This window comes from Entelurus aequoreus, linkage group LG17, assembly GCF_033978785.1.
Source record: "Entelurus aequoreus isolate RoL-2023_Sb linkage group LG17, RoL_Eaeq_v1.1, whole genome shotgun sequence".
Lineage (NCBI taxonomy): Eukaryota > Metazoa > Chordata > Actinopteri > Syngnathiformes > Syngnathidae > Entelurus > Entelurus aequoreus.
Window position 1 is genome coordinate 38,850,721 of NC_084747.1, and position 23,998 is coordinate 38,874,718.

At 40.3% G+C, this 23,998-nt stretch overlaps 3 protein-coding genes across 4 annotated transcripts in view; 1 reads left to right on the top strand and 2 right to left on the bottom strand.

Moving 5' to 3' along the window:
- stxbp1b (syntaxin binding protein 1b) overlaps positions 1–800 on the bottom strand; it is a 115,035-nt gene extending 114,235 nt beyond the window's left edge. For both annotated transcript variants that reach the window (XM_062025689.1, XM_062025688.1), the window contains exon 1: positions 720–800. In XM_062025689.1, the coding sequence (XP_061881673.1) occupies positions 720–756 (37 nt within the window). In that variant the 5' untranslated portion in view covers positions 757–800. The remainder of the gene's footprint in view (positions 1–719) is intronic.
- Positions 1–23,998, top strand: part of il17a/f2 (interleukin 17a/f2) — a 410,073-nt gene that overhangs the window by 299,305 nt on the left and 86,770 nt on the right. The window lies entirely within an intron of this gene.
- Positions 23,211–23,998, bottom strand: part of top3b (DNA topoisomerase III beta) — a 99,102-nt gene continuing 98,314 nt past the window's right edge. The window contains exon 18 of the mRNA XM_062025690.1: positions 23,211–23,803. Within this exon, the coding sequence (XP_061881674.1) occupies positions 23,525–23,803 (279 nt within the window). The 3' untranslated portion in view covers positions 23,211–23,524. The remainder of the gene's footprint in view (positions 23,804–23,998) is intronic.

Here is a 23,998-nt window from a genome sequence, read left to right on the forward strand (position 1 = left end):
TAAAATGGCAACAAATAATCACACTGCGTACAAACGATGTAAACGGTGTCCCATTTTCCATCACTGGGATTTAACAATCCAGTCTGTCCTCTTGGAGGATAAAGCCAAATGCAATCCCTGCCTCTAATCTGCTTCAAATCCTCTTAGGCACTACAACACTCACCATTGCTATTTCAGGGCAGTTCCGTGTCGTCGTGTCATCACAGGGAAGCAAACCCCTCATCCACATAGACATATACTAAACTTCTGAAATAATTGCTAACATACTGTTTCGACTGTTAGTGACAATTGGAGTGGAGTGATGTCATGATCTTGTTGTCATGATTTTTTTATTTTGTTCCAAATATATACTCAAATGTACTACCTTCAGTACAATAAATAATCTCTCTCATTGGTGCTTGGGTCCATTGAAGATAAATTAAATTTGCACGTTATCCCAAATAATCCTAACTCGTGTTGTCTCAAATAAAGCGGTCCTTCCGGATGCAAAATTTTGCAACAACAATTCTATCCATCCATTTCTACATCATTAGGCATACTATCGTTTTCTACTATCATACTATCAATATGTTGTTGTTTTTTTAACAAATGAACTATAGCCACTCCGACGATATTAAACAGTTAACAATTAAATCGGTCACTAAAAGTGCAGTGTCCTCGGTGAAAAAACAAACAGAAGAAAATATAAAGAAAAACAATGAGAAAAAAAAACGTCTTACTCTCTCCTACGACGGCTTTTAGTCCGATAGGTGCCATGCTGGTTCCTTATGCACGTCCACTTCTCAGCAGCAGGACATGTGAATAAATAATCCACATTCTGTCACTAGTGATAATCCACACAACGCGGTGCAACCCCTTTGGATACAATTCAAAATAAAAGCATAAACATCCGCCATATAAAATTGCTCTATGATATATATTTTAAGACATTGGAATTTATTTACTCTAGTTCAGGACTGGACAAAATACGGCCCGCGGGCCACATGCGGCCCATTAAGATTTTCAATCCGGCCCGCCGAACAATTTTTTTTAGACCTTTAACATCAAAACAGTAGCCGCCATTATGATGTGCAGTGCGATTTAAATTACCGTAAATCTTAAACTACAGAAAGTATTTCAATGGTTGAAATCTGAGTTTTTGGGTGTTATCTACGTAACAGCATCTCAGACAAGAACAAGCCAGAGTGGGCGGGGTTTGTTTTCAGAGCAGCCAGCCCAAAACACTTGTGTCAGAAACAGACGCGGAAGCAGAATGTTACAACAAAGTTCTGCATAAAAGTGATAATATATCATATTGTAGGTGTTTATTACACTTTGCATTCATATTTTGCTGTTTTTTACATTTTTGTGGTTTTTTGCTTGATTGTAAAAGATGTCTATCGAGGAGCTGGTCTGAGAAGTAAAAGGGGAGCGATGTTCATATTGTAGCTTCCAGGAAGAGTTGGTGCTGTAGGGAATTCAGGGAATTTGTTATTTTGTGTTTATGGTGTGTTGCGGTGCGGTGCAAAAATTTACCCGAAATGTGTTTGTCATTGTTGTTTAGTATGGTTTCACTATATGGCACATTTTTATGACAGTGTTGGCGTTGTTTATACCGCCACCCTTAGTGTGACATGTATGGCTGTTGACTAAGTATGTGCTTCATTCAATTGTATGCGAGTGTGTTCAAAGTTAACATGTGGTCTGTCATAACGTTTTTAGAACTCTATCGGACATTGTGACTTTTGGTATTAGTGTTCCTGAAAAAAGGGACCTAAGCACTCATACTGTACAGCAGATTTTTACAGCTAAATGTGTATATATAATTTATACACACATACACATTGACCCCCCCAGACACATTTTTTTCTTTCAATTTGGCCCTCGAGTCAAAATATTTGCCTAGTTCATGATAAGTATAAAATGTATACATTAAAACATCCTTTACATTTTCTCTTGCAGAACAGCAGAGCCCATATGTGATTTTAATTTAAATGACATTATTCTGGCACAGGCCTATTAGGTTTTTATTGTTATTACAAATAAATAACTCATTGATGACAATTATCACTGCACTTTAGACAGTGAAGTAACATGTTACACTTCAAATACCACATGCTAAACAATCAAATAAAATTGCGTGTTTCATTATTGGACGTGTTGCGTGTGATTTACTAGAATGTGTGTGGGATTGAAAAGTAGTACAGACCGCCTTATTTACATTATGTTTTTGCGTGTACTATGCGGTTTTCACCACAGAGACACTCAATCATATACAGTCCAGTAAAGTAAGAAAGAGATTGGCATATTCAAAGTTATTAGACCAATAACTGAACATCAAAACGTCTTTAAAGCACAAATTAAACATGTTTTAACTTCTGAAATGTAGTCAATAAGCTACAAGTTGCTACGAGCTGATTTTCAACACAACAATGTCACCGGAGAAGGAAATATATACTCTTGATTTCATTGAGCAGCTAAGCTGCAGCAGTGCGCAGAGACCTACAAAGTGCAACCACCTACAGCATAAATATTTCATACATTATAACTTTATTATACACTCTATAGTCTCAAAATAAAATGGGATATACATGGTCTCATTTTAAAAAATACCACATGAAATATTTTGGAAAGATTATGATTTGTATAATTTTTTAAATATATTTTAAGTACTAACATACTAACATTCATGATGATGATAAAAAAATAAAGTCTCAAAAACACATGAAACATAAATGGTGACTTGTTGGTTCTACTACAAGTTTTCCTTTTTTTAAATAATTAGTTTGTAAAATTTTTACAAATATTCTCCGTATTTAATTTTCAATAGCTTTATGAATATACTTTATATTCTCTCAAAACACAAACGACTAATAGATGGTGTCCAGCTGAAAATGCTACAAATATATATATAGAAATATATATAATACAAATAAATAAATATATATAATGCAGCTGAGATAGGGACAAGCGGTGGAAAATGGATTTATTTATTTTTTGCAGATTTTTGAAAAATATTAAAACATTCTAATTTTGGGGAAGTTTTTGTACTCACACGCAGTCACGCGATGATCTCGCGCTGTTTTGAGTTAGTCAAGTAGTCAAACTCCTTCAGTGAAATCCACAGTTAAGCCCCCTTTTTAGTCCTGCTGGTGCTGTTTAGCACTGGAGTCGCTAAAGAAAGTAAGTTTGGGAGAATCCACAATACGCTGATAGGAATAAGTTTGTCTTCTCGTCATTCTGCTAACATTAGCCTGTTAGCTTGTACTGTACTTGTCTGTTCGCGGCCATTGTAGAGGCAATTTATAGCACGTTTAGGAGTATTTGTTTGCTACCACCAGTTAATGCCTTGTAGTGGCTAGTGTTATTACCATAGCTGGCAATTGTTACGCTGTTGTGGGGGAGGGAACGATGTCAAACATTGTTAAAATGCAGGCCAAATTCCAAACGGCTCCTTTAGAAAAAGGCAAGGTTGTTTTATAAATAACTACGCCATGCCTCCATGATTTGTTTTTACATTTTTGGGACTTATGCAGATCCCAAACAGGTACCATCAGGTAAGAAAAGTTGGTTTTGCATAATAGGACCCATTTTCTTAAATCAATCATGCCTGACAAATGCAAATCTGTTCATAATTGCATAAAATAGGCTGTCTTTAAATACCATAAAATTACAGTTTGCTTTGTTTTGGAAAACTTCATCTGAACTTATGACAAATATACAGTATAGTTTTTGGTATGAAACACAATTGCACCTGACATGATCATACACTGCATCCTCAGGCAATGAGACCATTCTCATACCTAGCCCTGCCTGGCAAAACCTGAGCTCATTTGATTTTGGAGTCATAGTTGCAGGACAGGGAAGTTTATAAGATTTAAATCGATGGAATTTGTGAGCGCCTCTTGGTTGCAAACCTCCTTTTTCCCCGTGACAGGCCCTGTAAATGATTTTTCACAAAAAATAGTAAACCAACACAGTATTTACAATTGATGATGTTCATATTTTTGATTGATACACTGTGTGTGTGTGTGTGTGTGTGTGTGTGTGTGTGTGTGTGTGTGTGTGTGTGTGTGTGTGTGTGTGTGTGTGTGTGTGTGTGTGTGTGTGTGTGTGTGTGTGTGTGTGTGTGTGTGTGTGTGTGTGTGTGTGTGCAGAACTGGTACTTTAAACTATTGAACTACCTTTGCATTTCTTATGAGACAGAAGTTTGCATTACTGTGGTCCTGGATAAAGTGTTAAAACGCCAGTTGCCCAGGATGGGCCGGCATCTGTATCATCTCTTCCTTCACCACTGTTCTCACAATTTTTCTGAATGAGCGTGATGAGGTCTCTGGCTACAGTCTTGACGTCCTTCCCTGGGGCAATTGATGATGTTCATATTTTTGATTGATACACTGTGTGTGTGTGTGTGTGTGTGTGTGTGTGTGTGTGTGTGTGTGTGTGTGTGTGTGTGTGTGTGTGTGTGTGTGTGTGTGTGTGTGTGTGTGTGTGTGTGTGTGTGTGTGTGTGTGTGTGTGTGTGTGTGTGTGTGTGTGTGTGTGTGTGTGTACTCTGAGCATTCTGACATGAGACAATTTACAGCCAACGCACATTTCTTTTAAAATTAGGTTATAATTGTTAACTTTGCAGCCTGCTTACAACGTTTTGATAATAATAATGTATAACTATATAACATGTGCGTATGTGCGTGGGCAGCCTTTTTAGCAAAAGTTAAAGGAGCAGTTCAGAAGCTAGCTTGAATGCTAACATTACATGCTGCCCCCGCGACCCAAGTCCGGATAAGCGGTAGAAGATGGATGGATGGATTATTACACAGAGAAAAAGTTGTATACACATGTATTATACATCAGTCTCTTAGATTCGTTATAAACTCTTTCATCAACTTTTAATCAGAAGGGTTCAATCTCTCTCCTGTGCTTATTTGAAGCCGACACGACAAACGGCCTCAGAGGAGATGTTTGAAAAAAGGCAAGTTTTTTTTAGCCATCTTTTGTATTGAAGGGGGAATTGCAAACTTCCTGTTGATTTTAGCTGGGGGTTGTCAGTGTATGAAATATAGGTCTAAGTGAGACCTACATTGAGGTTTTTCTTTCATGTGTCTCTGACATTCTTACTGGGAGTTAGAGGCAGCTTTGTCTGAGCAGGGTGCCGCCATCTTGAGACGGCAGCAGCGCACCAGCAGCAGCGCAGTGGTTCTTTAAAGGCTCATAAAATCCAAACCGGAGCAGTAATTAAAACTCTTTTATCAACTTTTAATCAGAAGGGTTCAATCTGTCTCCTGTGCTTATTTGAAGCCGACAGATAATGTTTGAAAAAAGGTACTGTTGTTACACAACTTTTGTTTTGAAGGGGGAATTGCAAATTTCCTGTTGATTTTTGCTGGGTGTTGTCAGTGTATGAAATATAGGTCTAAGTGAGACCTACATAGAGGTTTTTGTTTCATGTGTCTACGACATTCCTACTGGGAGTTAGAGGCAGTTTTGTCTGTGTTTTCTTCCTAGGGGGCGCTAGAGCGTAATTTTGAGTTTTGGGGTTTGGTTTTTTGATTAGATCGCAATTTTCGCCAGTCCTGATGTGTGTGTAGAATTTGGTGAGTTTTGAAGCATGTTAGGGGGTCAAATTACAGCTCAAAGAGGCGGTGGTATAATAATAAAGAATAAATAAATAATAAAGACTAAAGACTAAAGAATAAAGAATAAAGACTAAAGAATAATAAACGCTAGAAATTCAATAGGGTCCTCTGTCCCAAAGGGACATCGGTCCCTAATTAATGGTCCCATTTGTCCATACTACATCCAGTTCTAGTGCTCACACTTCTGATTTTCCTTAAAGGCCTACTGAAATGAATTTTTTTTATTTAAACGGGGATAGCAGATCTATTCTATGTGTCATACTTGATCATTTCGCGATATTGCCATATTTTTGCTGAAAGGATTTAGTATAGAACAACGACGATAAAGATTGCAACTTTTGGTATCTGATAAAAAAAAAGGCTTGCCCCTACCGGAAGTAGCGTGACGTAGTCAGTTGAACATATACGCAAAGTTCCCTATTGTTTACAATGATGGCCGCATGAAGTAAGAGAGATTCGGACCGAGAAAGCGACAATTTCCCCATTAATTTGAGCGAGGATGAAAGATTTGTGGATGAGTAAAGTGCAAGTGAAGGACTAGTGGGGAGTTGAAGCTATTCAGATAGGGAAGATGCTGTGAGAGCCGGGGGTGACCTGATATTCAGCTGGGAATGACTACAACAGTAAATAAACACAAGACATATATATACTCTATTAGCCACAACACAACCAGGCTTATATTTAACATGCCACAAATTAATCCTGCATAAAAACACCTGCGTGTTTGTTATGCTAGCTCCTAGCTCCTCTGCTAGCTCCTAGCTCCATAGAACACGCCAATACAATTCAAACACCTGATCAACACACACAATCACTCAGCCCAAAAGACCGTTCACCTAACCCAAGGTTCATAAAGCTTATATATTTTTAAAAAGTTACGTACGTGACGCGCACATACGGTCAAGTTATCAAATGTTTAGCAGCCAAGGCTGCATACTCACGGTACCTGATATTCAGCTGGGAATGACTACAACAGTAAATAAACACAAGACATATATATACTCTATTAGCCACAACACAACCAGGCTTATATTTAATATGCCACAAATTAATCCTGCATAATAACACCTGCGTGTTTGTTATGCTAGCTCCTAGCTCCTCTGCTAGCTCCTAGCTCCATAGAACACGCCAATACAATTCAAACACCTGATCAACACACACAATCACTCAGCCCAAAAGACCGTTCACCTAACCCAAGGTTCATAAAGCTTATATATTTTTAAAAAGTTACGTACGTGACGCGCACGTACGGTACGGCACGTGTTATGCTAGCTCCTAGCTCCTATGCTAGCTCCTAGCTCCATAGAACACGCCAATACAATTCAAACACCTGATCAACACACACAATCACTCAGCCCAAAAGACCGTTCACCTAACCCAAGGTTCATAAAGCTTATATATTTTTAAAAAGTTACGTATGTGACGCGCACGTACGGTACGGTACGTGTTATGCTAGCTCCTATGCTAGCTCCTAGCTCCATAGAACACGCCAATACAATTCAAACACCTGATCAACACACATCACTCAGCCCAAAAGACCGTTCACCTAACCCAAGGTTCATAAAGCTTATATATTTTTAAAAAGTTACGTACATACGCAAAAAAAAGTTGCGCACATACGGTCAAGCGATCAAATGTTTAGAAGCCAAAGCTGCATACTCACAGTAGCACGTCTGCGTCTTTGTCATCCAAATCAAAGTAATCCTGGTAAGAGTCTGTGTTGTCCCAGTTCTCTACAGGCGTCTGTGTATCGAAGTCAAAAGTCCTCCTGGTTAGAGTCTCTGTTATCCGAGTTCTTCCATCTTGACTGCATCTTTCGGGAATGTAAACAAAGAAGCGCCGGCTGTGTACTGTTGTTGCTGACTACGTTCGAAAAATACGCCCATTTCTCACCGACAACTTTCTTCTTTGCTTGCTCAGCTTCCTTCTCCATAATGCAATGAACATGATTGCAACAGATTCACGAACACAGATGTCCAGAATACTGTGGAATTATGAAATGAAAACAGAGCTTTTTCGTATTGGCTTCAATGTGGAAGGCATACCCGTGTTCCCCGGTCTACGTCACGCGCATACGTCATCCTCAGAGGCGTTTCGAACCGGAAGTTTAGCGGCAAATTTAAAATGTCACTTTATAAGTTAACCCGGCCGTATTGGCATGTGTTATAATGTTAAGATTTCATCATTGATATATAAACTATCAGACTGCGTGGTCGGTAGTAGTGGGTTTCAGTAGGCCTTTAAAGGCTTACTGAAATGAAATGTTCTTATTTAAACGGGGATAGCAGGTCCATTCTATGTGTCATACTTGATCATTTTGCGATATTGCCATATTTTTGCTGAAAGGATTTAGTAGAGAACATCGACGATAACGTTTTGGTCACTGATAAAAAAAGCCTTGCCTGTACCGGAAGTAGCGTGACGTCACAGGATGAAGGGCTCCTCACATTATCACATTGTTTACACCAGCAGCGAGAGCGATTCGGACCGAGAAAGCGACGATTACCCCATTAATTTGAGACAGGATGAAAGATTTGTGGATGAGGAACGTGAGAGTGAAGGATTAGAGTGCAGTGCAGGACGTATATTTTTCGTGCTGACCGTAACTTAGGTATAAGGGCTCATTGGATTCCACACTCTCTCTTTTTTCTATTGTGGATCACGGATTAGTATTTTAAACCACCTCGGATACTATATCCTCTTGAAAATGAGAGTCGAGAACGCGAAATGGACATTCACACTGACTTTTATCTCCACGACAATACATCGGCGAAGCACTTTAGCTACGGAGCTAACGTGATAGCATCGTGCTTAACTGCATATAGAAACAGATTAAATAAGCCCCTGACTGGAAGGATAGACAGAAGATCAACAACACTACCAAACTCTGGACCTGTAACCACACGGTTAATGCTGTACCGCCTGGCGAAGTCTAGCAATGCTGTTGCTAACGACGCCATTGAAGCTAACTTAGCTACAGGACCTCGACAGAGCTATGCTAAAAACATTAGCTCTCCACCTACGCCAGCTCTCATCTGCTCATCAACACCCGTGCTCACCTGTGTTCCAGCGATTGACGGCGTGACGAAGGACTTCACCCGATCATCGATGCGGTCGGCGGCCCGGAGACGGAAGAAGTCAAGGTGAGGACAGCGGCGCGCGTTGTAGCTTTCGACGACACCCCGGCCGCCATCAGAGTCGGCAAGAAACATATATTTCCCCAAAGTTACGTACGTGACATGCACATAGCGACACGCACGTACGAGCAAGCGATCAAATGATTGGAAGCCAAAGCTGTACTCACGGTAGCGCGTCTGCTATCCAACTCAAAGTCCTCCTGGTTGTGTTGCTGTAGCCAGCCACTAATACACCGATCCCACCTACAGCTTTCTTCTTTGCTGTCTTCATTGTCCATTAAACAAATTGCAAAAGATTCACCAACACAGATGTCCAGAATACTGTGGAATTTTGCGATGAAAACAGAGCTGTTTGTATTGGGATACAATGTGTCCCAATACTTCCGCTTCAACCATTGACGTCACGCGCAAACGTCATCATACCTAGACGTTTTCAGCCGGAAGTTTCCCGGGAAATTTAAAATGCACTTTATAAGTTAATGCCGTATTGGCATGTGTTGCAATGTTAAGATTTCATCATTGATACATAAACTATCAGACTGTGTGGTCGGTAGTAGTGGGTTTCAGTAGGCCTTTAAGCCACTTTTTCAGTTTTGTGAAGAAAAGTTTAATGTCCGACTGTGATTTTAACTCCAGTGGCAAAGAGTTCCACAGATGTGAAGCCTTCACTGAGAACGCAAACTGACTAAGAGTCGTCTTGGTCAGCTACCTTTTCACTCTACAGCTCCCACTGACTGCAGCTCGAGTCTGCACACCTTCACTACTGTATCTTTGTATTTTTTGACACATCACATCAGGGGCTAGTCCATTAAGACACTTAAAAATAGCTTTTAAAAATGAGAAATTTATAAAATTATCAAAACTCATCATGTTATATTTTGGGATATAATGGCAGTGATGATGCTTCATTGGTTTTTGCTCAAATATCATTAGTGTTTGTTTAGGCTTGACTACACATTTTATGGCCTGTCCCCAGACGATGGCACAATAAGACATATGGGATAAAATCATTGCATGCATGTAAACTTGTGTATGCAAGGTCTAATAAGTCTGAAACAGTTTATATTTCTTTGTATGGTCTTAGTCATTTTTATAATATGGCCATCAAATTTTAGCTTAGGGTCCAAAATAACACCCAAATAAATGTAATTCCTTTACCTGCTGTATTTTATTTTGATTAATGTTGACCTGAATTTCATTTAATGATTGTTTCTTCAAAGAGAAACACATTGAGACTGGTTTGTTATAATTTAGTGTTAAACAGTTATTGTGAATCCATGTTGATATTTCAGCAGCTGTCTGTTTAATATCTCTGAAGCCTGTTGAGGGCTGTCGGCTGCCACTTAAATGATCGTATCATCTGCATACATTTGGCATATGGTGTTTTTGCAAATATTGGGGAGGTCATTTATATATATACACTGAAAAGCAGCAGGCCTAAAAATAGATCCTTGTGTCACACCCAAATCACAATTTATTACGTCTGATTTTACACCATTTATTTGAACACATTGTTGTCGCAATTCAAAATATGATTTAAACCAATTTATAGTTTGTACTGATACATTAGATTGTTCTAATTTTGTCATCATAACTTTGATTTACAGTGTCAAAAGCTTTTTTTTTAAATCTAAAAATACTGCTCCAACATATTTACCCTTGTCTAAACTACATTTGATCATTTCGGTGAAAAAGTGGCACAAAGCCATTTCAGTAGAATGTTTCGGCCGGATTCCAAATTGTTTAGGATTCAGTAAATGATTTTCCTCTAAATGGGTCATCAATTGTTCAGCCACCAGCTTCTCAAGTACCTTTGAAATCACAGGCCCAATTGAAATTCGTCGATAATTGCATGCCACCTGCTGCACCAGACTTAAAAATTGGTGTCACAACAGCTGTTTTAAAACTTTGTGGTAATTCACCATTTTTAATTGATAGATTTACTAAATGTAATATGGGTTTTGATAATATTGTAGCATGTTTTTTTATTAAAGATGTGTCTATATTAAATATATATGTTGCTTTTGAATTGTTCAGATGGCAAATAATTTCATGTATCTTGTTTTGATTAGCCAGTGTTATGTGAAAAGATGAGGGTGAATCTTCCGTGTCATTACATGGTAGCAGTCTTGGGATAAAACTGGCTGCAAGTTGTTGAACCGAATTAATAAAATATGAATTCAATTCATTTGCAATTTCTCAAGCATCATTACTAACCATTCCATTAACATTTAGTTTAAATAAAAAAAATCCTGAAGTAGATTTTCAATTGGTTAATTTATTGATATGTTTCCAAATGAGTGAACTATTTCCTTGAGACTCAGCAAACAACGTTGATTGGCAACACTAAATTGGCCCTAGTGTGTGAATGTGAGTGTGAATGTTGTCTGTCTATCTGTGTTGGCCCTGCGATGAGGTAGCGACTTGTCCAGGGTGTACACCGCTTTCCGCCCGATTGTAGCTGAGATAGGCTCCAGCGCCCCCCGCGACCCCAAAAGGGATAAGCGGTAGAAAATGGATGGATGGATGGATGTTTTAATTTATCTTTTTTATTTTTGTCCATACAATTTGTATTAAAATCTCTCAATAAAATAGTTTCATTTATAAGGTAAAATTGTTTCAGCATTTCATCAAAATCATAATAAAAGGATGTACCATGAGAGGGTGTATTATATAAAACCATAATGTTAAATTTCATTGTGGATGATAGAACAACATTTAAAACGAGACCTTCAATCCCGAATGTATCAGCTTCAATAATAGAGCATTTAAATCTCTGTCTGATATAAATGAGAACTCCACCTCATTTTCCATTTTGACGATCTTTTCTGTGACATGTGTAACCAGGAACATTGATCATGCTGGTTGGGATATTGTCATGTAACCAAGTTTCACTCATGGCTAGAAAGTCCAAATTTGAGTTGCTCAGTAGCTGGTTAACTTCATTAGACTTTGACAAAAGACTTTGAATGTTAAATATGCCTTTTGGTTTGGCCTTTAAGTCCCATATCACCTTTGAATGATTTACAGTCTGAAAAGATTTCAGTTCTTTTTGCTTGTTGGTTGCATATTTTGCACTTGTTAACTTTGCTTAATGTTCATGGCTCATGGGTGGCATCAAATTCAGCTTCATTGGGAATTCTCCATATTGCTCAGGGCAGGTGGGAGTCCTCACCAGGGCAATGCCAGAAGTATCCATAAGATGGTGCTGTTGAAGATCCTTAATAGATCAATAATGCAGGACACCATTGATTTTAATTCTTTAATATTTTTGAGTAATCACAGTGAAAAGTTAAATAAAATCCTACTAAATATATTTGGGATCCAAAAGGTCCCCTACTCATAAAGTGATACATTTTTATTAGTTTCTTTTAACTTTTAACACTTAAATTACGAGATCAACTTCAGATATATCTGTCGATTTTACGTTTGAACTATTATTTTGTTTGTTTTATGCTCTTTTGTCAAATAAAACTTTGATGTTTTTATATGGCAACCACACAATAAATGCAATATTTTTTCCATATAAAACATTTTAAAGTGATATTTTTTAAGTAATAATTCATTATAACATAGATTTTTATTTTTTTTTAGCAATGGCAAAAAAAGAAAAATAAACAAAGACAAAAGAAAAAAAACAGCCTGCATGGCAGCTTTGTGTCAACATTGCAACTTTTTCTTGTTAGAATTCACCTCATTCCACTTTTTTTTAATGTTTTTAAACATTTTTGCAATATTATCAATTTGGCAATTTTTGCAGAATGTGTGGCGGGCCGGTAAGCAAATAGCTGCGGGTCGCAAATGGCCCCCGGGCCGCACTTTGGACACCCCTGTTACACGCTCACAAATCTGGCTGCGCGCTCTCAAATCTTAGGCCATGTCTACACGAAGCCAGAAAACCCCTTAAATGAATAATTATTTAGCCTAAGCCAATTATTCAGCCACACTAAACCAGCATTTAAGGTTCCCCTCCTCGGACAAATTTTTACACGGGTAAGCGTATTTCTTGAATCTCCGGCTCTTAGCTTTATATGGACTCATTGATCGTTTACAAACTGAGTTCGGAGAGGAAGTGACGTTAGAAAGGCCGCGCCCCACACCAGAAGTGACGTTAGAAAGAACGCGCTGGCTGGTCTCTGTGATCCTGTGTGGTTGCCGGTCGCAGTTTTTTTTGGATCGCTTTGATCTGATTGGGTGGTGCTGGCTGTCTGGGGGTGTTGTGGCTGCTGTTTCTGCTGCCGTTTGTTTGTGGTGTGGGCGCCCGTGGCTGCTGGGTCTGGTGCAGGGGGGTGGCTGATGTTGTGACTGGTGGCAGCGCGCGCGCGTGGTGGTTGTCGGGGATGACAAACTGTGTATATGTTTGTGTATGTGTGTGTATGTATGTATGTATGTATGTATGTATATATATGTGTATGTGTATGCATGTGTATGTGTGTGTATGTTTATGTGTATGTATATATGTATGTACGGTGGGGCGGAGGAGTGTTTGGTCAGCCACCCATTGACAATCGGTGGGTGGCTGACTGAATGCTTTTTTGCTCCACTGTATGTATATTTCTGGGGGTACGTTCTGGGCCTGCCTGTCGGGTGGGGGTCGGCGCCTCAGGCTACTGCATCCGGACTGCGTGTCTGGAGCTCCTGGGTCCCACCGTCCATCCCTTCCGGGTGCCCGTCTTGGTTGGGGCCTGCTGGGTCAGGTCCCTGCGTCTACTGTGGTAGCTTGGTGCTGCAGGGTATTCCGAGGTGCTGCGAGTCGGCCAGTTGTTGGGGTAGCGACCTTGTGTGTCAGCATGTCTGTGATCTTCTTTTAATTCTTTTTTTTTTTTTTTTTTATAAATAGATTTAATTATTTATTTTTTCTTATTTTTTTAAATATATTTTATTAATATTATTATTATTATTATTATTATGTATTTATTTATTTATTCCCCTACCTCAGGGGGGGGACTCGGCGGGGCGGTTGCTGGTGGTTCCATCTCCATCGTTGGGGTCCCTGCGGGTGGGGTGGGTGGTTCCTCTGGCCCCGTGCTGGGTGGTCCTGTGGCGGCCGGCTTGGGTGGGGTGGCCGTGGGCTGGCCTCGCCGCGCTCTCCGGAAGTGGGGGGGGGGCTCGTGGGGGCCCTGTTGCCGGTGGGGCGGGGGCGGTCTTCCCGTCCGGTTGCGGGGGGTCTCCGGGCCCCTCGGGCGGGGAGTCCCGCCTTTCTGTCCGTGTGGGGTGTGGTCTCTCGCTGGCTTGGGGTCTGGCTTCCCCCTGCTTTTCTCGTGCCTTGTCCTCTGCCGGGTGCGTCTGTCTGCGGCCTGCTGCTGGCCCTTGTGGGCGGGGCGGTGGGCCAGGCTCTGGGGTTCCTGTCGCTGTCCGGCTTGGCTGCGTGGGGGCGTTGGCCCCTGGTTCCCTGGGCACCACAACTACTGTTTGTGGGATGGGCTCTCGGGGAGGCTGGGGCCGTACTCTGGCTCCCGCACACACTGGGAGTCAAATGTATTGTACATGCAAATTCACATATACTCACACACATACATAGGTACCTACGCTCCCACATACATATACAAATAAATACAGTACATATTTACACACTCAAAGTTTGTACATCCACACGCACATTCATTATACAAACATACTGTATACACATACTGTACATATACATTCACTGTAAAAACATACATATACACATACTGTACATATACACTCACTGTACAAACACACACATACACATACTACACATATACATTCACTGTACAAACACACACATACATATACTGTACATATACATTCACTGTACAAACACACATATACACATACTGTACATATACATTCGCTGTACACACATATACACATACTGTACATATACATTCACTGTACAAGCACACATATACACGTACTGTACATATACAAGTACATATGCACACATACACTCATGCACATAATCACGTTTCATCAAACATATATTAACGTTGTTGCCCTAGGGTAAACTGGGTATAACACATGGCACACTGACAAAGCTTAACCTATTGTTACTATAACAATCTACAAGGTTAATGTAGGTTGTTTCTCTTTCTTCCCCTCCATTTTTCTGCATTCTTTCGTATCTCAAGTTATCATTACGTATATGTATTGTTGCATTTGAACAATTGTATTGTTGATAATAAAGGTAAAGTATTGGTATTGTTTATTATCAATAGCACTATTTCTATTGGTATTCATATTGCTCCATTTTTAGTGTAATAATGCTCATTGTCATTTCTGTATTTTTCATTTTATTTTCGCTAACTGCTTATTTGCTATTACTTTTACCATCATATTTGTACATGTCGTATTTGCTGATGTTGCTCTGTTGTTGTTGTGTTTGCTGTTGTTGTTTTTGTCTCTCTGTCTAATCCCCCTCTTGTCCCCACAATTCCCCCCTCTGTCTTCCTTTTTCTCTCTTTCTATCCCCTCCTGCCCCGGCCCGGCTGCACCAAATGATAATATAAATACATTTAATCCATCCATCCATTTTGTACCGCTTATTCCCTTCGGGGTCGCGGGGGGCACTGGAGCCTATCTCAGCTACAATCGGGCGGAAGGCGGGGTACACCCTGGACAAGTCGCCACCTCATCGCAGGGCCAACACAGATAGACAGACAACATTCACACTCACATTCACACACGAAAGCCAATTTAGTGTTGCCAATCAACCTATCCCCAGGTGCATGTCTTTGGAGGTGGGAGGAAGCCGGAGTACCCGGAGGGAACCCACGCAGTCACGGGGAGAACATGCAAACTCCACACAGAAAGATCCCGAGCCCGGGATTGAACTCACGACTACTCAGGACCTTCGTATTGTGAGGCAGACGCACTAACCCCTCTTCCACCGTGCCATTTAATAAAGTCAAAATACAAGTAAGGCAACAAGAGAAGTATCCTACACTTCTCTTTTGTAAAGTAAATCTGAACAGCCGATATGGGCATCTACATCTGCTATATGATTTGCCCGAGAAGCTGGACAGGACATTTAAAAAAAAACTAAGAAAAAAAACAAAGAACGCGCCATAGCCAGCTTCATAATAAAGCGGTTTCGTAACTCGGAGATAACCACTGGAAATATGGAGGCGAGTCATCCAATCATGCCCGTGTTTCTCCTTCCGTTTGCGGAAATCACACATGAATACCTTAAGAGAAAGCGATTGCAGCTATTTCGGATACAACACTTCTCAGACGGCAAGAGAACCTTCGAATTTCCAGGTCAGCTGCAATTCTACTTACCGAAAATCTTTGTCCATTTGTTGAAGGAGAGTCAACAAGAATGCGGGCTACCGTGGATGTGATAAAAAAAGGTAGCGTGTGCTTTGTATTACCTGGCAGTCGAGTGAAGACTACGGAAAACGGCAAATGCTTTTGGACTGTCAAAGCAGACTGTCAGTTATTGTCCGCCATGTATGTCGCGGACTCAGCGTCTAGGTCCAGAGTCACCAAACTCACCAAAGTCACCAAAAACGAATAGACAATGAAGGTGAAGGCAAAAGAGTGAGGAGTGTCCTGCCCAGATATCTATATCCCTAGATTGATTGTTGTCAAATGTTCTTTGTCACATTGTGTACTTTCGTGTCAAATAAAGATTTGATTAATTAATGATGGCTCAGGTGTGATTCACTACAATAGGGCCCCACAGCACACTGGATTCCAGTTAATTGAAATACCACAACACTGGATATTGTTCAGATAAGTTAAATTTAAGAACTTGCACACAAAGCAACAGTGGAGGTCACTGTGACGTGCGCATTTTCTGCGCATGCGTAGTAGGTCGAGTTGCGCCAGCTGAAGGAGGGGGTGAGTGGGTCTTAAACGACCATTGTGTGTGTGTGGACAAGGATAAGTTTAGGTGGGATTTACCCTGGATAAGTTTAGACGGCAGAAGTGTCGCAAAAGTCACGTGTAAGTAGATAGCCTATCGAGGGGTTCTTTCTGATTAGGGATACAGAGACAAAACACACGTATGTGGATCTGAATACACACACTCGGATTGATATACAGACACACAAATTTGTACACACCCACGTGAATTGAATTACACGCGCACAAATTGAGACACACGTTTTCAAAAAATTTTGCTACAATAATGCTTCCAGAATTTTTGTCAAGTCATTGTTGTCATCAAGCCAGTGGCGGGCCGTGCGTTTCTCACCTATGCCTTCAGTGATGTCCTACTTAGTACGACTTCACCTCTCAAAATACCGTAATTTATGTCACCACATAGACACGGCTGGACATACTATACAGAAACACACTTGCACACTACTGGATATTGGATTACCTCAACAGTGTACAAAATGGTCTATTTTTCGGCGCATTTAACATTCAATAAACCCGCTTCAGCAATTGAAACATATCTTACGTGGCACTGTCAAAATTAAAAGAATCGTATGAAACTAATGAAACATGAAAAAATTAAGAAATAAAATATTTGAACTCACAATTTGTAGCACCCATTCGACGCCGTATAAGCCAGTGGTACCGCTAGTAGTCAGTAGTTGGTCATAGTCGGTTGATTCGTGTGAAAGTCGAGGGCAAACCATTTCACCGCCGGGATAGCTTCTAGTGTCGGCAGACCTCGTCTCACAAGATGTAGTTTCTCTTAAGTATCCTTCTTGAAAATGGCCTTGCAAATATATATCTTCCACCTAATCAACATTTTGATCTCCCTCTTTGTGAGTACTGGTGAGTTTGGCTCCGGTGCCACTTCCAGTTTTCGCAACTTGTGATTGGATACTCACTTGGGACTCAAGTGAGTATCCAATCACAGCGTGAGGCCAGCTAGAAGGCCTTACTGACAACCACTCGTGATCTGATTGTCTACGGCAATTGTCTATCAACCGTATGTGTCCGTTCACTTACAGTGCACAGACGCCTGCATTGTTGAATCTGAAGGCCCCGGGCAGAGTTCGTACAGCATGGCAACATAAGCTAGCGGAATTCTGATTGGATACAAACTCTAACCTAAAAACAACAGCACTGGAAGGAGCATAATATGACATGAAGAGAATATGAATACTTTTAGATATTTAAGGAAAGTAAATAAAACATTACTTTTATCTTTAATTATGATCATGATTTCTGGTTGTGTTAGACCAGCAGAGAAGGCCTTGCTGGCCCTGACGGCACACCACTGTTTACATCCACCTGCACTGCCTGTTTGTCACTCTGGCACTCAAGCAGCACATTTCGATGTAATTTAATTTACATAAGAATGGTGGCTACAATGAGTTGTAAATTACCGCGGTGGTGCCATTTGGAACTCTCCGGGCAGGATAGTAGGTGTAAGAAACCGCTGGGGTTTCTAGTGATAATGTGCATTACTAGGAATACCTCTTGTTTGCGAATGTTTAAGAGCAGTGAATACAAGGTTAACTTTGAGGTAAAAAAAAATAACAAGATTCACTAGACTGTTGAAGATTTATTTTGACATTATTAAAGCTGAACAATGCTTCATTTAACGGAAAAAAAACAAATCAATTGTAAAAAAAATTTTAAAAAGTAAAATAACTTGACAATGTGTTTATAGGGATTGCGGGTTTGCTGCCATCTACTGGCTCCTTGTAAATTAGGTTTCACTACTATGTGCTAACAAAACGTCAAATTGCATAGCTGTAAATAATGTACATTTTTTACAATTTAATGTAATCTGTAAACTGTAACTTGTTCTTAACTTGTTCTACCGCTTGTCCCTCTCGGGGTCGCGGGGGGTGCTGGCATTGGCTGACATGGACAAAACCTCATATACTACTTGTACTTTAGACCGTATTTGTAAAATTCAAGAGGAATAAATCACATGTAAAGCAAGGTATGCACCCATATTCCTGGATTTTTGCAATTAAGTCATGAGGTTGAAGTAAGCCTAATAACACGACGCAGCAGTTTTAGTACAGTATCCCTTTTTTAAATGGGTGAAACACTAAAAATGTGACTTAACCTGCTAATTTATCATATCAACATGTATAAACATAGTTTTTTACACTTTGCTGTAATGGATTGAGACCCTGCAGTGACTGCAAGGTCCATAATGCATGTGTGTGTGCTGTGTTTGTGTGCATGTGCGTGCTTGTGTGTGTGTGTGTGTGTTGGGTGTGCAACAACCCAGCCTTCACAGGTGGGCCCATAGTTTAGTGCTGCAAAATCAACAAAACACATTTAAATCCATGATTAAAATTAAGGATCAAACTTACATTGCGAACACTTTACTGCAAATGAACAAGTCACGCTGACGCAGATTTCTGAGCACATCACAATAAACAAAAATTAAATATATCCATCCATCAAGGGCCGGCTTTCCCCGACAGGCGAACGAGGCGGCCGACTGGGGCGCCTCCTTTGGAGGAGCCGCCAAATTGCAGAATGTAAAAAATAAATAAATACAAATACGTAATATTTAAATACAAATGTTTGTATTATGCGCACTCTGTACATTGAATTGGAATGTTTTCTTTAAAAAAAATATGTATCTATAACCTATGACCTATCACGTGACCTGCCGCCTGCACCATGAACCTGACTGATCTAATGCTGCTACTGCCTTTTGAGGGCAACGCATCGTTTCACAGTCAAAGAAGGCTAGTGGAGCACTTTTATCTGTTTGATAATATTTTACCATGAAAAGTGGGACATCAAATGTATCCGGTGCAGCCTATAAAGCGAAGGAAGGAGAAGGAGGAAATACCTTTTAGCAGAAGTATGTGTAACGGTACCTTGGCATGACGATGGTGGGGGTCTTCCTTCTAGGATGCGGCGGAACGACAGGAAGCAGCTGGCAGGTAAGAAGAATGATTTATTATCATAAATCAGGGAAAACAATACAAAACAAGCGTGCCTAACTCAAGGGAAGCTAACAGGATAGCTCACAAGGAAAACTAAGGCAGAACTTAGCACAAGAAACACAAGGAATACACATAACAGTTGCATAAAAGCAAATAAAAGCACCAGGATGAGTGAGGCGAAAAGGCAGGACTAAATAGCTCTCTCATTAGTGCCCGGCAGCAGGTGAGCATGCCGAACACTAATCAGAGGGAGGGGAAACAATCAGCACCCATGACAACCAAAACACACAAACTCAAGGGTGCTGAAAACAGAACTGAAACCACAAATGAATCACAACTTAAATAAACATAAACAAACTATGATCCGTGTAACGGATCATACCAGTATCTACCTAATTCCTTTTTTGCGTTAGCAACATGACTTTTCTTATATGGACTAACAGCAACAACAACCTGTTCAGGGACAGCAAGAGTAGTTCGTACATGGAACTACAAGCTCAATTGGGTGAACGTTTTAAGTAAACAGAAGGTAATCAACAACATCTGTACAGATAAAGTTCAAGTTAATGTAAATAAATAAATAAATGGGTTATACTTGTATAGCGCTTTTCTACCTTCAAGGTACTCAAAGCGCTTTGACAGTATTTCCACATTCACCCATTCACACACACACATTCACACACTGATGGAGGGAGCTGCCATGCAAGGCGCTACCAGCACCCATCAGGAGCAAGGGTGAAGTGTCTTGCCCAAGGACACAACGGACGTGACTAGGATGGTAGAAGGTGGGGATTGAACCCCAGTAACCAGCAACCCTCCGATTGCTGGCACGGCCACTCTACCAACTTCGCCACGCCGTCCCACTGATAGTCACACACACACTAGGTGTGGTGAAATTACCCCCTGCATTTGACCATCCCCTTGTTCCACCCCCTGGGAGGTGAGGTGAGCAGTGAGCAGCAGCGCTCTGGAATCGTTTTGGTGATTTAACTACCAATTCCAACCCTTGATGCTGCGTGCCAAGCAGGGAGGTATGGGTTCCATTTTTATAGTCTTTGGTATGACTCGGCCTGGGTTTGAACTCATGACCTACCGATTTCAGGGCGGACACTCCAACCACAAGCCCACTGAGCAGAAAATTAAGAAATGCACGGGGGGTGAAAAAGTCGATAACAAAAACTAGGGATGATGTTTGAAAACCGGTTCTCCCGATTGTTCGATAAGAAAAGAACCGATTCCACGGATTCAAATCCCTTTTTGAGAAACGGTTCCCGTTATCGAAGCCACTATAGTAAAGAAAAATATTTGGTTCTTTATTCCAATCCCTGGGAACGAATCTCGTGTCACAGGAAATATCCTGTGGCACGTCACAGGAAATGACGTAGCTCAGTCATTCGGCGGCAGATACAGAAGCAGCAACAACAATGGACCGGAAAAAAACGCTCCAAGGCATGGCTTCACTTTACTAAGAAATACGACGAGGAAACGGCTATCTGCAATTATTGCCAGGCTTAGCTTTCCTGTAAGGGGAGCAGTACAACAAACATGTTGAAACATGTTCAGGCCGTACATAACCTGAAGGTTAGAGAAACGTGTCGTGTCTTTGACACGTGGAGAAGCAGCGACAGAGATGAAGAAGCATGCCCCTCTTCCTCTGCTTCAACCCGCAGTCCCAGCGATAGTGCCGGTGAGTAACTAACGTTAACTGTTGCCGGTTAATTTCCATATCTACTCACTTGTAGCCTTTAGGCTAAAATAACGTTACCTCTTATGTCAACCAGGACTGCAGTAATGTTAGCTAGACTAACGTTAGCTAACCCTAGTCAGTGGCTAACGGTAACGTTAACGTTAGCCTTTTTGTATGTGTCTGATAACGTTAACGGTATCTTGTAGCTTACACCACTCCAGAGTTTTCAGGTCTGTCTAATAAACTAGTGCTTGCAAGATGTGAATTAAGATAATGTTAACGTTATCCTATTTCAGATGATGACATGACAGCCAGATTGACCAGGGCAGTTTTTGCTCTGTTTATTTGATTTTTTTCTTATAAAAATAAAAGTGAGCTTTTGTTAAACCAAGTATTGTGTGTTTTTTTCCATATACAACAACCTATCTGGATTCGATAAAAGAATCGATAAGGAATCGGTTCGATAAGAAGATTCGATAATGGCATCGAAATCGATCATTTCTTAACAATCATCATCCCTAACCAAAACTTGAACTGTATTTAATGTAAGCTTACACATCTGTGAAGGCACCATTAATGTTGAAAGGTACATACAGGTTTTGGAGCAACATACAGTATATTGCTATCCAAGCAACGTCTTTTTCATGGACGCCCCTGTTTATTTCAGCAAGACAATGTCAAGCCACGTTCTGCATGTGTTACAGCATGGCTTCGTAGTAATAGAGTGCAGGTACTAGATTGGCCTTCCTGTAGTCCAGGCCTGTCTCCCATTGAAAATGTGTGGCGCAATGTGAAGCCTAAAATACCACAACAGAGACCCCGGACTGTTGAACAACTTAAGCTGTACATCAAGCAAGAATGGGAAATAATTCCACCTGAAAAGCTTCAAAAGTTGGTCTTCTCAGTTCTCAAACGTTTACTGAGCATTGTTTAAAGGAAAGGCCATGTAACACAGTGGTAAACCCGTGTACCAACTTTTTTTGCAATCTGTTGCTGCCATTCAATTCTAAGTTAATGATTATTTACAAAAAAAATATTAAGTTTCTCAGTTCCAACATTAAACATATTGTCTTTGATGTCTATTCAATTGAATATAAGTTGAAAAGGATTTGCAAATCATTGTATTCTGCTTTTATTTACGAATTACACAACGTGCCAACTTCACTGGTTTTGGGTTTCCTAGTTAGATCAGAAATGTTTGCAGCACAAACAAAGCACAAACGTTTGGGACTGGTTTGGAGGGAATTTGACAAGGTGGGGGGATGGTTATGAATCAAAATTCGTTAGTAACTTAAAAATTGTAATAGATCAAACATGCTTGCAGCAAAAACAAGCACTAATGAAGCACAAACAAAGACACATTTGGGGAGATTTTGACATAGTTGGGGCATAGTAATGATTAAAAACATGTTAATTACACATTAATAACATAAAACGTTAATGACTAAACTTAAAAACTGTAAAGGTGCAAACGAAAATGTTTGCAGACAAACGAAGCACAAACGATTGGGACAAGTTTGGGGACATTTGGACAAGGGCCTCCACACAGGTGAATCACAAAATATTTATAACCTAAAAATTATCATATAGGCCAAACATGTTTGCAGCACAAACAAAGCATAAACAAATGAGACACGTTTAGGGAGATTTTGACATAGTTGTGGTGTATTTATGATTAAAAACACGCTATTTAGATAAAAGACTAAAAGGTTAATTACTCAAAAACTATAATAGTTAGACAAATGTTTTTTTTGCAGCACAAATGATTGGGCTTGGTTTAGGGAGGTTTTGACAAGTTGGGGGCTGGGCATGAATATTGAAATGTTAATACATTAAAAATGATAATAGTTTGACCAGGAATGTTTGCACCACAAACGAATAGAACATGGTGTGATTTGGGGCGCTAAAACCGTAAAGAGCACAAACGATTGGGACTAGTTTGGGGAGATTTGGACAAGGTGGGGGGCCAACTTCACACAGGTATTATTTACCCCAATGTACCATTTACATCAAATTTATTATACAGCATATATAACATGGACTCTGACAGCTGAAGATTAATGACGCTTGTTCTATTTAATTGGATCATTGACATGTCTGCATGTTCATGTTGCAATGACCTGACAATGGCAGTACACAAGAACGTACAGATAACAAAACAAAACAGAGAAATACTGAACTATATAATTAACTAACCAAACAAAAAACATTCATCAAAATATACTGTATAACATGGACTTACAGTATAGAATGTGTACTAAGAGCCATAGCAAATAGAGAGCTCCGCAAAAGTAATATACTATACAAAGTATGCTGCCAATTCATCCATTTTGTCTTTGGGTTTTCTAGGGGGTCCACGGCGTCCCCTTCCTCGCCCGCGTCCTCTTCTTGCACCTTTACCTCGGTGCATTGGGTGCCTCATAGTAGCATGTTTAATTTCTACAAGATCTTGGAAGATTGGATCACAAAAAATACAGCCGGTGTGTTGGGTCTCATCCGAAGGAAGTGGGTTGCAGGCCTTACTGAAGTCTACCATTACCAGGGAAGCATCACATGCATTGCAAACATCTTCAGCAACCTATGTGGAAAAAAATAACACAGGGTACATGAGATGTTCATGCTCAGATGTACTGACATGAAGACCACCAGGTTTTTGGCAGGGAAAACTATAAAGCTGATTCTGACATCAATATATCCATTTTGTAGATGACACATTCAAGATGGCTGCCCATTTTCCAAGGTGGCCGCCATGCAGACTTGTAAATGGGGACAT